This window comes from Malania oleifera, chromosome 5, assembly GCF_029873635.1.
Source record: "Malania oleifera isolate guangnan ecotype guangnan chromosome 5, ASM2987363v1, whole genome shotgun sequence".
Classification (NCBI taxonomy): Eukaryota; Viridiplantae; Streptophyta; class Magnoliopsida; order Santalales; family Ximeniaceae; genus Malania; species Malania oleifera.
The window spans coordinates 16,386,535-16,401,207 of NC_080421.1; the positions used below are offsets into that span (position 1 = coordinate 16,386,535).

The following is a 14,673-nucleotide window of genomic DNA, read 5'->3' on the forward strand; positions in this document are numbered from 1 at the left end:
GCATTAATTCTGAATATGCCATTGATTAACTTCATGTGAGTATACTACTCTCAAATCACATATAAACGATGAAACTTACATGAGTGACGTGCTTTGGAGTTGTGTGCATTGAATATGAACGAGCTTGTGTGAAATTCAGTTATGTTCTTGTATGTGAAGTGGTATAATTGTCGCATGTGCATTGATTTCATGATTACTGGAGTATGTAGTTGTAGATACCACCCTGAGATTTATTCACGTCATTTGCTAGAGACTAGCAAAACGTTAGTTGGGGGGGTGTGATTACGCGTCAAAACTGCGTAATTGGACGTTTAACCCGTGCTTTACGGTTTATATTTTTAATTAAATATCCAAAATTGTCCAATATTTTAATAAAGTGCCAAAATCATCATTCTTGAACTTTATTGCACTATTTATGAAGTTTTGGTATTTTTTTGTCGCAGGAAAATTCTCGGGAACCAAAACCGACACCTGTTCGTATTTTATGCATAACTTTTCCGTCCGAACTCTGATTGAGACGATTCAAATTTCTGGAGAAAGAGGAAAGAATTATCTACAACTTTTGTGTTTTAAGTTTTATGAGAAATGGGCTCCAGAAGAGTCAGATTTGCGATGAACAGAGAATGAAAAAAATGAAAAAATAAAGCAATTCGGGTCAACTCCAATTGGGTCAAGTTGCCGGGTCAGGTCTCCTATCTGGGTCTAGGGCTTTCCCCCCTATCCTATTTAACCCTTCTCTTCCTCTTCCTGCGTAGGCAGCCCCCAAGGCTCCCCATTCTCTTCTTCTCCTTCTTCTTCTTCTTCTTCTTCTTCTTCTTTAGTTTGTTTTTTTTGTTCTTTTAAATTCTGCTTTGCTCTTTTTCTCTTTTCTCTATTCTCTGTTCTCCTTCCCTTTATCCCTCTCTCTCTCTCGCTCAAACCTCTTTTACCCATTGTTGCCGCAACACAAAAAGCTCCTGCTGCACTTTGTTCCTTTCTCTGGCGGCCGCCAACAGCACCAGCAGATCCGTGAGCCACTCTCCCGCTGTTCCTTGCTTCATGCCACAGCTGCGAACCAACCCACACACAGCCGCAGCTGCTGCCACGGCTCCATGGATTTGTTTCTCTCTCTCTTTTCCTTTCTTTCTTTCTTTCTTTTATTTACTTTTCTTTGAATCTTGGAATATTGAAGAAAGTTTAGTTTTTTTTTAATGTTATTGGAGTTTTCTTTCTTTTTGTTTAAGTTGAGTAATGTTGGGTATTTCATTATTGTTAAATAAATCTCTTTGTTTATCTAATTGATAGTTATTTTTAATTTCGCATTCTTAATTAAATAAAGATATTTTTTTTGTCGAAATTCGATTTAGTTAGGGTCTATGATTAGTAAAGGTTGTGTTTTTATTGTGTTCCGTTATTGTTTACGTTTTTTAAATTTCCGTTGAATTCATGTTTGCATATAAATTGTGAGTCTTGATTTGATCTCTTAATTGTGCTAAAGGTTCGATTTTTAGTAGGTTCGGTTTTTTTTTTTTAGTATGTGTCTAGTTTAGTTTCCATTGTGTGTTTTTAATTCCATGTTCTAGGTTGCCATTTTTAATTAACGCGTGTCCCAGTGTTTCCTTAAGTAGACTAGGATTTTCATTATTGTTATTTTAATTCCATGTTTAAAGTTTCCATTTTTAGTTAGTATGATCTAGTGTTTCCTTAGTAGACTAGGGTTTTCATTATTGTTATTTAATTCCGTGCGTGATAGTTTTAGGACTTTAATTTGTGTTTTCATTTAAATCTCCACAATCTTGAAAACCCGAATCTGAACTGAGTTCAGTACCTTTTTAATTTCGATTGGAAGAAAGTAAAATCTGAGATTAAAACGCATTCCCTGAGGAGACGATCTAGCCCTTGGGCTTAATATTATACGACAGAACTCCTATACTTGGGATAGCTTTCGAGCTGCTCATTTTTCGAGTGAGTCATTTAATGTCTTGTCCCCCATGCTTTGCAAGCATGCTTTGTCCCCCCATACTTTTTTAACACATGCTTGTTCCCTTCCCCCCCCCCCCCCTCCCATGCTTTGTTTCCCATACTTTGTCCCCCCAAGCTAAGTCTATATATACCCTTCTCATTGTAAGAACAAATAATAGAGTTGAAGTTGAATATTGAAGAAGCATTTCTTTGTTTAAGCTTGTAAAGTTTGTTCCTCTCGTTATGAGTCAGTAGTGTGAGGCTACAACGTTCTCTCCGGAGATCAAGTGGTGAGAGACCACTAATCTATCCAGCGACTCCATCGTCCCCTCCTCCATCTTACACTCTCATGGCCTCCATCAACACTATACGACCACCACCAACATACACCCCAACGACCACATTCTCTACACTCCATAGCTACATTTGTATTGGTGTTTCAATGCTTGCACGAAGGATTTACGACATGATCTAAGACTTGTGTTGAACAACGTCAAGTCATACAAAGAATCTCTTGGTACATTCAATATTTACTTGAATCCTTGCTTATTTTGTGAACCATTGCTAATAGCCTAAAATCCATATTTGCATCACCCATTTGAATCCATAGATTTTAATATTGATACTTGTTCGCTAATATCAATTGTATGAATATTAGTTTGTTAAGCTAGAACTTGTAATCTTGGCTTTGAAATTAATATCTTTATGCATAAAGCTTGATTCCTTGATCATTAACTTTTGGTGCTCATTTTTTGAACAAACACATACACCTTTTCAAAATACAACAACATTTGAAGGGTAGCATGATTTATGGTGTTTATGTTTGGTTAATTTAATTCTTAAATCAAAGTGTTTTGAGTGTATATGCTTGTTTGAGGGTTGAATCGTAGGACATAGGTCGACCAATCCCATCCTACTTCATCTTGGTATCAGAGCCTAGGTCGAATTATGCAAACCCTTAAAAGTTCAATATTAAAATCTATGGATTCTAGAAGTCAGACAATTGACAGTTTGGCTCTAGAAGTCAGACAATTTCAATTCTGCCCCAAACAGTCGACTAATTGGACCAAACTATCGACTACTTGGTCCAGAACAACCTACCCCGATTCTAAATTTTTGATATTTGGAATAACAAACAAGCGATGGTTTTTCCTAGAGCAGCCCACCTATATTCTAAATTTTGGGTATTTGGACGTTAGTTAGGTTAGGTTCACATTTGACCCTACTTTGTGTGACCAAACACCATTCCAAAGTATTGCCCTAGTGTTTCCCGAGTCCTTTCCCAATCCCTAGGATGTCTACTCAAGTCGGGAATCCTTACCGAGGTCATAGGATTGATGTTGGGAGAGATACCTCAATAGATGAGTTGTCAATAGAGCCAAATGAGAGTGCTCGGTTAAGTGTGATGAGACGCATTATGATCATTCCCAAAGATCAGGAGCATTAGCATCACACTTCTATTTTTCATACTTACATCAAGTGTGGGAGTTAAAGTTGCAAGATGATCATAAATGGTGGAAGTTGTATGAATGTTGTGTCCAAATCTGAAGCTGAGAAGTTAGGACTAAAACTTGAGCCACACCCACAACTATATAAGGTAGCTTGGGTTGATGTCACTATTATGCCCCTAAGCCATAGATGTCTAGTCCCCATTAAGATTGGTGATTATGCAAATGAAATTTGGTGTGATGTCCTTCCTATGGACGTTGCTCATATTCTTTTAGGAAGACCTTGGTTGTATGATTTGGATGTCTCACGTAATGGGCATGCCAACACTTATTCCTTTAAGTGTAATGGCAAAAGAGTTATTGTGAGTCCACTAGAGCCAAAAGGTGAGAAAAAGAAAAAAAAAATACAAAAACTAGTGGAGAATCATTAAATCTCATAGGTAAAAAGCAATTTGAACAAGAGAGCAAAGAGACACAAGTTGTTTATGTTGTAGTGACCAAAGAAAATGACTTTTCTCTTGAACATGAAACACCACCTGAGATATCACCCATACTTTCTGAGTTTGAGAATGTCATCTCTGAGCCACCTAGTGAGTTACCTCCCATGAGAGACATTTAACATGTCATTGACCTTGTTCCTAGTTCATCTCTTCCTAATTTACCACATCATAGAATGAACCCGAGAGAACATGAGAAGTTAATGAAACAGGTGAATGAAATGAGGGAACATGACTTTATTCAGAAGAACATAAGTGTACATGTATGCCCTACTCTCCTTACTCTTAAGAAAGATGACACTTGGAAACATGCATCAAGGTTACCATCAAATATAGGTTTCCCATGACCATTGTCCATGACAGGGATGTGAAATTTGTAAGTTATTTTTGGAAAACTTTGTGGGTCATGTTAGGCATCAAACTCCAGTTTTTTAGTAGTTACTATCCCCAGACTAATGGGAAAATTGAAGTAGTAAATAGGAGCCTTGGCGACCTATTGAGATGTTTGGTAGGTGAGAACATCATAGCTTGGGACTTATGCCTTCATATGGTCGGATTTGCATTCAACAGTTTAGTGAATAGGACCACAGGCCCTAGCCCAATTCAAGTTGTCACAGGATATAATCCTAAGAAGCCTATAGATCTTATTCCATTACCACCATATTCTAGAGTGAGTGAGCAGATTGATACATTTGCAAAACACATACATGATCTACACTCTGAAATAAGAATAAAAATTAACTTACATTGTAAATCTAGTGTTGATATACCTCACAGGTTGCAAGAATTTTCAGAAGGCGATATGATTATGGTCTGCATTCATCTTGAGTAGATTCCATTAGAAAAGGTAAGAAAACTGCATGCTAAAAAAATGGAACATTTCAAAGTTTTAAAGAAATTAGTTCTAATGATTACATGCTTAATATTCCTATTGATTTTGGCATAAGCACCGTGTTTAATGTTGAAAATCTAACCCCTTTTCTTGAAGCAGCATATTTTGTGGAGCCTTCAAATTCTATCCTACAAGTGATCCTATCACACTCCTCTTGAACCTGAAACCCCAAAGTTGCTTTTGCCTTGCACTTTACCCATACCAAAGAAACTTGTTGAGATTTTGGATGAAAAGACAACATTCACAGGAGAAGGATCATACTGAAAGTTCTGGGTCAAGTGGAGAGATGAGAGGAGCTATGTACTTATAGGAGACCTTCTTCATTTCAACTCGAAGTTGTATTCCCAGTACATCACCTCTAATTCTTCGAAGAAGAATTCTTTTGGGCCCGGGAGAGATAATGGGGACTAACATGCCTTGTGTATTTCTTTTACTGATAGATGACATGTGGACGACCTCCCGATGTCCACTCCTTTGCTGACATGGTGACATATGGACGACCTCCAAATGTCCACTATTGTTTATATCTCTTTTGTAGAAACACATGGGATTAATTGAATATCTTCTACTTTTTTTACGGAAGACTTTTTTTATGTGAAGACTTTATTATTGTGTTAATTTATATTTTTCTTGGATATGTTATTTCAAGATTATTAGACGCTTGAAGACCCCAAGTGAAGTATTGAAGCAAGTTTCAACTCAAAACCTATGTGGGCCCCACACAATTTCATGGGTCCCTTACGTATTTGCCCCCCCTTTTGGCATATGTATTATATTTAATTTGTAATATTGCAAGACAACTTAGCTTGCATGTGTATGTCTAGCAAGTAGGAGTATTTATTTTGTTAGTGGTTAGTGTTAGTATTTGATGTTTTTGTCTCTCGTGCTTGTGTGGGAAGTGTAAGTTGTTTAATGTCTTCTCCCCTATGTTTTGTCCCACCATGCTTTGCAAGCATATTTTGTCCACCCCCCCCCCCCACAAGCTAAGTCTATATATACCCTTCTCATTGTAAGAACAAATAATAGAGTTAAAGTTGAATATTGAAGAAGCATTTCTTTGTTTAAGCTTGTAAAACTTGTTCCTCTCCCTATAAGTGAGTAGTGTGAGGCTACAACGTTCTCTCCGGAGATGAAGTAGTGAGAGACCAAATTTGTAATTTATTTTTAGAAAACCTTGTGGGTCATGTTAGGCATCAAACTCCAGTTTTTTGGTACTTACTATCCCCAGACTGATGGGCAAATTGAAGTAGTAAATAGGAGCCTTGGCGACCTATTGAGATGTTTGGTAGGTGAGAACATCATAGCTTGGAATCTATGCCTTCATATGGTCAAATTTGCGTTCAACAGTTTAGTGAATAGGACCACAGGCCTTAGCCCAATTCAAGTTGTCACAGGATATAATCCTAAGAAGCCTGTAAATCTTATTCCATTACCACCAGATTCTAGAGTGAGTGAGCAAATTGATACATTTGCAAAACACATACATGATCTACACTCTGAAATAAGAATAAAAATTAACTTACATTGTAAATCTAGTGTTGATATACCTCATAGGTTGCAAGAATTTTCAGAAGGAGATATGGTTATGGTCCGCATTCGTCCTGAGTAAATTCCATTAGAAAAGGTAAGAAAACTGCATGCTAAAAAAATGGAACATTTCAAAGTTTTAAAGAAAATTAGTTCTAATGATTACATGCTTAATATTCCTATTGATTTTGGCATAAGCACCGTGTTTAATGTTGAAAATCTAACCCCTTTTCTTGAAGCAGCATCTTTTGTGGAGCCTTCAAATTCTAACCCTACAGGTGATCCTATCCCACTCCTCTTGAACCTGAAACCCCAAAGTTGCCTTTGCCTCACACTTTACCCATACCAAAGAAACTTGATGAGATTTTGGATGAAAAGACAACATTCACACGAGAAGGATCATACTTAAAATTCTGGGTCAAGTGGAGAGATGAGAGGAGCTATGTACTTATAGGAGACCTCCTTCGTTTTAACCCGAAATTGTATTCCCAGTACATCACCTCTAATTCTTCGAAGAAGAATTCTTTTGGGCCTGGGAGAGATAATGGGGACTAACATGCCTTGTGTATTCCTTTTACTGATATGATGACACGTAGACAACCTCCCGATGTCCACTCCTTTGCTGACATGGTGACACATGGACGACCTCCAGATGTCCACTATTGTTTATATCTCTTTTGTAGAAACACGTGGGATTAATTGAATATCTTCTACTTTTTTGACAGAAGATTTTTTTTATGTGAAGACTTTATTATTGTGTTAATTTATACTTTTCTTGGATATATTATTTCAAGATTATTAGGTGCTTGAAGACCATACTTGAAGACCCCAAGTGAAGTATTGAAGCAAGTTTCAACTAAAAACCTATGTGGGTCCCACACAATTTCATGGGTCCCTTACGTATTTGCCCACTCCTTTTGGCATATGTATTATATTTAATTTGTAATATTGTAAGACAACTTAGCTTGCATGTGTATGTCTAGCAAGTAGGAGTATTTATTTTGTTAGTGGTTAGTGTTAGTATTTGATGTTTTTGTCTCTCGTGCTTGTGTGGGAAGTGTAAGTTGTTTAATGTCTTCTCCCCTATGTTTTGCCCTGCCATGCTTTGCAAGCATATTTTGTTCTCCTCCCCCCCCCCCCCCCCCCCCCCCCCACAAAAATGCTTTCTTTCCCATGCTTTGTCCCCCTCAAGCTAAGTCTATATATACCCTTCTCATTGTAAGAACAAATAATAGAGTTAAAGTTGAATATTGAAGAAGCATTTCTTTGTCTGAGTTTGTAAAACTTGTTCCTCTCCTTATAAGTGAGTAGTGTGAGGGTACAACATTCTCTCCAAAGATCTAGTAGTGAGAGACCACTAATCTATCTAGCAACTTCATCATACCCTCCTTCATCTAACACTTTCACGGCCTCCATCAACACCACATGACCACCACCAACATACAACCCCATGGCCACATTCCCTACACTTCATAACTACGTTTATATTGGTGTTTCAAAACTTGTACGAAGGATTTATGGCGTGATCTAAGACTTGTGTTGAACAACATCAAGTCATCCAACAAATCTCTTGGTAAATTCAGTATTTGCGTGAATACTTGCTTATTTTGTGAACCATTGCTAGTAACCTAAAATCCATATTTGCATCGCCCATTTGAATCGATAGATTGCAATATTGATACTTGCTCACTAATATCAATTGTATGAATATTAGTTTGTTAAGTTAGAACTTGTAATCTTGGCTTTGAAATTAACATATTTATGCATAAAGCTTGATTCCTTGATCATTAACTATTGGTACTTATTTTCTAGACAAATCCATACACCTTTTCAAAATACAACAACATGTGAAGGGTAGCATGATTTTTGGTTATGTTTGGTTAATTAAATTCTTAAATTAAAGTGTTTTGAGTGTATGTGCTTGTGTGAGGGTTGAACTGTAGGACATAGGTCGACCAATCTCATCCTACATCATGAGTGTTCTTACACGGTCCATCATGTTGAGTTAAAGATTCAAAATTGCTAGGAGTCTGAGAATTAGGATCTTGATATGCTGAAAGTACTAGTAGGGGTCCCCAAAAAGGATGAGATTTTGTTGTCGTCTATAAAGCACAGAGCGGGGTTTGATGTGTTTATTTGGAAGCCTTCCATAAATGGAAAATTTTCAACCGCCTCAAATTGGGAGGTGATAGGAATTAAAGGGAAGCAGTGCCCATGGATGGAGTGGGTTTGACATAAACTACTTCCTAAGAAAGTATCGTTGTGTACATGGAAAGTCATGTTCCAACGTCTTCCTTTAGATGAGAGAGTGCAAAAATGAGAAATTGATATGGCCTCTTATTGCAACTGTTGTGTGGATAAAAAATAAGAATCTCTCAATCATGTTCTGAGTACGGGATCCATCGCAAGTATAATGTGGAAGATAGCAGCGTTTGTATTGGGAATTCTAAATTTTGAGGTTGAACCATAGAAGGTGAAAATTAGAAGATAGTTCAGATGTGCCAAAAAATCAACCCAAAAAGATACGATCATCGATTTATTACCTACTATAATTGCTTGGAAACTATGGCTCAGATGTTGTAAAGCATGCATGGAAGATAAGTATGAGTCAAGGAATGCAGTTTGGTTATCAGTGAGATTTTGGCTCACAAGAATTGTAGAAGGAGTGAAGGGTTCTCTGCCCTTTATAGATAAGAATTTATTGGACGAGCTTCAAGTGAAAATGAAAATGTCAAAGTTTAGAATTCCTAGAAAAGTAGTTTGGGAAAAGCCTCCAGTAGGTTGGTAGAAGTTAAATATAGATGGCTCTTGTAGAGGGAATTTGGGTTCTTGTGGTGGTGGTGGTATCATCTGTGACTCATCGAGTAATATTAAGGCTGTTTTCTCTAAAAAATTTGAGTCAGGTACTAAAAATGGAGCGAAGTTGCAGACTCTTACTAGTGGCATTCAGCTCTGTAAAGAGTTGGGATATCTGAACATTTTATTGAAAGCGACTCGGAATTGGTGGTGGGATGACTCACATATGGATTTTGTTCCTCCTGGTACTTATGGGACTTTTGGAAATTGTTAGAGGAGGAGTTACAAAGTCTTCAGTTCTCTATAAAGTACCAATTTAGAAAAGGTAATCAGGTGGCGGATTTCTTGACTTGTCAAGGCGAGGGAGGCAACATGAGGAGATATTTTATAGATGATGTGTTGCCAAATAAAATGAGAGGTCTCTTTTTTTTTTTTTAATGTAAAAAAGGGCGGCACCTCCTAGTTTTATTAGAAAACTCCTCACTTATGGCGGAGGAATACCGTGGTTCCAATCTTGAGACTTTGGGACAACAAAATCAAACTTCAAGACCCTAAAACTAACTTAACCAATAAAATCAATACCAATAAACCAAAGACCATCAACCAAACAAAAAATTAAGAACTAAACAACTATAAGTGGAAAACAAACAAAACTCTGGAAGATAACACAAAACATTGCGAGCGCAAAGAAGGAAATTCGTATGGATAAGATGGGTATTCCAAACCTTTGTCTTTAATTGTCATCATTTGGTTTTCCCAATTTTCCTCTGATTTATGTTTACAGATAATTGACATCATTTTGTAGGTATTTGTTTATGTTTATTTTGTTTTGGTTTTGATTAAATTTAGACCTATTTAGGGTTGTTTTAGTTGGATAATGATTCTAGTTTTTTTTTTGTATTAGTTTTGATGTATGGGATGGTTTTGATAGTTTAAGTATAAATCTCATATGTTTTGCTTGTAATCATTGTATTCCTCCTCCATAAGTGAGGGCTTTCAATAAAATGAGTTTTTGTTTAAAAAAAAAAACATAGAAAATTATGTAAAAGTTCTAAAAAACTAAACAACCATGAAAATAATTTTCAAGACTATCTTCAACTACTTACCACTATTTCCTTTGTTCACCAACTATTTTTCTTTTATTTTTCTCTCTTCTTAGTTTTCTATTTAACTTTTTTTTTTTTCTAAGTATCAACTTGAAAATTTAAAGTTGTTAGGTGGCGATTTAAGATGTACTCTTCACATGCGATCTTTAATACTCAATCAAGAACCCCGACAAATGAACAATTTGTTGGGCAAGTAGAAAAAACAAACAAAACAATGGAAGCAAAAAGGTCGAATAGGGGGAAAAATTACAAAAGGGAATAAAGCTAGTTGGTTTGAATTTTGGAAGATTAGGGCCATGAATATCCTCTTTTTTTTTTCAAACTAAATTGAAAAATAACTTGAAAATTTTTGAATTGCGGATTTTATTTCATTTATGCCATGCTTGGAACTAAGAAGATACTAAAGAATAATGGAAAATAAAATGTAAAGGAATCAACATTTTCATATATAGTTATCAAAAGAAACAATAAAAAAAATAAAACAAGTGAAAAGTTATAAAATAATGATTTTACACATCATTTAACATGTGATTTTTCTTAATTTTATTTGTATTAGAATAAATTTTTATTTTTATTAGTATTTGCTATAGAGGGAATACAATAAAACATTATCGAACTTCCTTCTCATATTCCTTTTTTATTTACTTCCATCAGAAAAAATTATTGAGTCAAATTAATAGACCTTTTTTTTTTCTTTTTTCTTTAAAAAAAAAAAAAAGAAGGGCGGCACCTTCATTTATTTATTGATAACTCCTCACTTTTGGCGGAGAAATACCGTGGTTACAAGACAATCAATGGGAGAAACAAAAGACAACACGTTAAAAACCTTCCAAAGAACAACACCAACATCCAGCCAAAAATCGAGTTATAATTCCAAACAAAACAAAACAAAACATAACCTACAAAACAAACCTCACGCAACAAAACAAAACAAAAGATAAACAATAACTAAAACCAAAAGAAAATCAAGTAAACATACCTCATATAAGCCGAATTCATCTTCTCCAATTTATATAAATCATTGTTAACTCTAGGGAGTTGACTACTATTTGTAAACAAACTATTCCTCCCCATAGCACCTTGTCGAGTTAAGGCATCTGCCACTTTATTCCCTTCTCTATACCAATTATTTATCGAAAAATCTACTCCCTCCAATAGACCTAGAAGATGAATAGCCTAATAACTTACGCTTTGGTTAAGAAAAACATATAATGCTCTTTTTTACTGTTGGAGAAGGCAAAGGACGCACAAAGCCACTTCTATTTTTTCAATGGATGAAGAAAACAAGATCAGTCTACCTTCTCGAATCGTTCACAAACAGAAAAAGGCATGCTGCACTCAAAACAAATGGTGGACTCACATAGTCACATGCCTATAAATAAAACATATTTGGGAAGAGCGAATGAGCTATATGTAGAAGCATAAAAGAACATATTAGAACATAATAACCTTCTTCAACCTCTTTGTTCTCTCTTTTCTTTTTTAGTTTTGGCAAAGCCCCTTTCAAACTCATTTGAGTTAAGAGATCAGCAAGGGATATGGGCTGCTTGTTCTTTTACGTCCTACTCCTTTCTCACAGCCCCAGCTTCTCAAATTCTAATATATTATTTCAGGTACGTGCACTGGGTGTGCGCATATATGCGTGTATGTGTGTGTGTGTGTGTGTGTGTGTGTCTATATATATATATATATAGGTGTGATAATATAAATCTTAGGAGGCCTTCTGAGGAACAAAACGGATAAATGCATGTGTAAGCGTGTGTGTACTAAAACATACAACACAATCACATTCATGCAGTCCATCATCAATCAGAGCTGATAAATAAATAAAACATTGAGATTTGAGCTTCGACCAAAGAGAAAAAGGAAAAACTGCAAGAACCCTAGAGAGTGGAAGCACAAACTAATGCTAGGTTTATAATTTTGTGTCCAGGAGATAAAGAGTTGCTCAATGACTGAAATATTTAAACTGTTTTGGCTTTTGAGGTTGAACTGAATGCTTGATTGTTTCATGCCCTGGTTTGGCTATAGTCCACACTGTAATTAACCAAAAAATAGCTAGCTGAATTGGGTTTTGGCCAATTGAATGATTTGGATTAAAGAGTCCTACTTTGTCTGTATTATTTTCTCTCCTAGATCATTTCCTCTCTTATAGATTGAACAGAGACAATCCCATTCACGCAGGGACAATGCATGAATAATACACTCTTTTTCCATTGTAATTAAACATTTTCTGTGTACTAACCTTCATGTTTTTGGCTTCTTTTTTTTGGGTTAGGGTTTCAATTGGGAATCATGGAAAATGCAAGGGGGATTGTACAACTCCTTGAAAAATGTGGCTCCAGAATTGGCTGCTGCTGGAGTTACACATGTTTGGCTTCCTCCAGCTTCTCAATCCGTTTCCCCCGAAGGTATAAACTATTGCTTTGGGAAAATCGTTGTAGTTACACATGTAGTTGTTATATGATAATTGATTTGCTTTGAAAAAACTTGTGCGCTAATTTAAATTTAGTAGATCATCTTACTTTGTCACAATTGGACACATTCTCTTTCATACTACCATATTAGCAATTCAAACTGTTCGTGAAAAATTGTCATCTAGCGTCATGAGCTGACTACTTTTCCTAGTAGTCTAAACTATAAAAGTACGATTGAAAGAAAGTTTTTGTCATTGATTTAATTTCCATCCAAGTTGCCAATCATGAGAAAATTTGAAACTAATTCAAATAAAAAGGGAAGGATATTGAAAATTCTACACTAGTAAGGAGCTAATCTTTGAATAGAAAAAATCTTGGACTCATGGTGGAATGCTTGAACTTCCTTACTTTGATCTCACCCTTCTAGCATTTTTTTTGTTCAATCCATGTAGGATATTTGCCAGGAAGGCTCTATGATCTTGATGCATCAAAGTATGGAAATAAAAATGAATTAAAAGCACTTATACAAGCCTTTCATGGAAAGGGTATCCAGTGCATTGCAAATATAGTCATAAACCACAGAACTGCAGAGAAGAAAGATGGAAGGGGAATATGGTGCAACTTTGAAGGAGGAACCTCAGATACACGCCTTGATTGGGGTCCTCATTCCATTTGTAGAGATGACATTGAGTATTCGGATGGCACGGGAAACCTTGATAGTGGTGAAGGCTTTCCTCCCGCTCCAGACATCGACCACTTAAACCCGCAAGTTCAAAGTGAGCTATCAGATTGGATGAATTGGCTAAAGACCGAAATTGGTTTTGATGGGTGGATATTTGATTTTGCCAAGGGATACTCTCCAAGCATCGCCAAATTGTACATAGAAAAAACTACTCCAAAATTTGTAGTGGGGGAATTTTGGAACTCCCTTTCATACGAAAATGGTGGAAAACCAAACTACAACCAAGATGCTCATCGACAAGCAATCATGAATTGGGTTAGGGGCGCCGGAAGCAATGCAATGGCATTTGATTTTACGACTAAAGGGATACTCCAAGCTGCAATCCAAGGGGAACTATGGCGGTTGAGGGTGTCTGGAAGCCCTCCAGGACTACTTGGCTTGTCACCAACAAATGCTGTTACTTTTATAGATAATCATGATACAGGTTCCACACAAGGACTTTGGCCTTTCCCATCAGATAAGGTTATGCAAGGCTACACCTACATTCTTACTCATCCAGGGATTCCATCCATTGTAAGTTCATGTTTGCTTGGTGATTTCTTATGGATAAAATATGCGATGATGGTCTTATATTAACTAGTGCCCATGTTGTTTTCTTGTGGTAGTTCTATGACCACTTCTTTGATTGGGGCTTGAAAGAGGAAATCAGTAAACTAATTGCAATTAGAGAGAGGAATGGAATCAAAGCCAATAGCACCGTAAACATTTTGATCTCTGATCCTAATCTTTATGTAGCAACAATAGACGAGAAGATCATAGCCAAGATTGGATCAAAATATGATGTGCCAAGAAACCTCATCCCTTCAACCTTCCGAATTGCTACTTCTGGTAATGATTATTGTGTGTGGGAGAAAAAAATGATATGCACATGTAATTATATGTAACTATTATCGTCTTTATAATGTAGAATGCCCAGGTAAGTGTAGGTGATCAGACCTTTATGCCTACTTAAGAATGAAATAAAAGGAAAAAATTTTATTGTAAAGTTTATGACTAATGTTGCCAAGTCTACAAATGATTGAGACTTGTTTGGGCAAGTCTCCTTAGTAATTTAACGAGCCCAGGAATAAATCATATGAAAAAAAAAAATCGAGTTTATTTAAAATATAGAAGTGCTTGTTTTCTTTTTCAAAGGTTTGACTGGGGCATAAATTAATTAAATAGTTCCCAAAAAAATGAAGAAAATAAGGTTGAGCATATTTTTTAGGCCCATTTGATTAAAGGAAAAAAGCTTGAACATGATAAAATAGGATTTAGAACGTTTTTATGCGAATATGCATATCAAGACTAGGCAAGATTAGGTTGTT

General features: G+C 36.1%; 2 protein-coding genes across 3 annotated transcripts in view; both read left to right on the forward strand.

The window, feature by feature from the left end:
• Positions 1–5,847, forward strand: part of LOC131156317 (uncharacterized) — a 75,590-nt gene extending 69,743 nt beyond the window's left edge. For both annotated transcript variants that reach the window (XR_009136971.1, XR_009136964.1), the window contains exon 3: positions 5,428–5,847. The gene's annotated coding sequence lies outside the window, so the exon portion shown is untranslated. The remainder of the gene's footprint in view (positions 1–5,427) is intronic.
• Positions 5,848–11,745: 5,898 nt separating this feature from the next.
• On the forward strand, positions 11,746–14,294 carry LOC131156316 (alpha-amylase-like). The gene is made up of 4 exons (XM_058109905.1): positions 11,746–11,820; positions 12,486–12,618; positions 13,077–13,879; positions 13,972–14,294. The coding sequence occupies exons 1-4, from the start codon at positions 11,746–11,748 to the stop codon at positions 14,248–14,250; spliced, it is 1,290 nt and encodes a 429-aa protein (XP_057965888.1). The 3' UTR covers positions 14,251–14,294.
• Positions 14,295–14,673: the final 379 nt, after the last annotated feature.

Excerpts from the sequence above, each read along its gene's own strand:
- LOC131156316 (XM_058109905.1), top strand. The coding sequence starts at position 11,746 with ATGGGCTGCTTGTTCTTTTACGTCCTACTCCTTTCTCACAGCCCCAGC. Across the intron at positions 11,821-12,485 it reads ATTCTAATATATTATTTCAG|GGTTTCAATTGGGAATCATG; the intron begins GTACGTGCACTG and ends TTTTTGGGTTAG. Across the intron at positions 13,880-13,971 it reads ATCCAGGGATTCCATCCATT|TTCTATGACCACTTCTTTGA; the intron begins GTAAGTTCATGT and ends TTCTTGTGGTAG.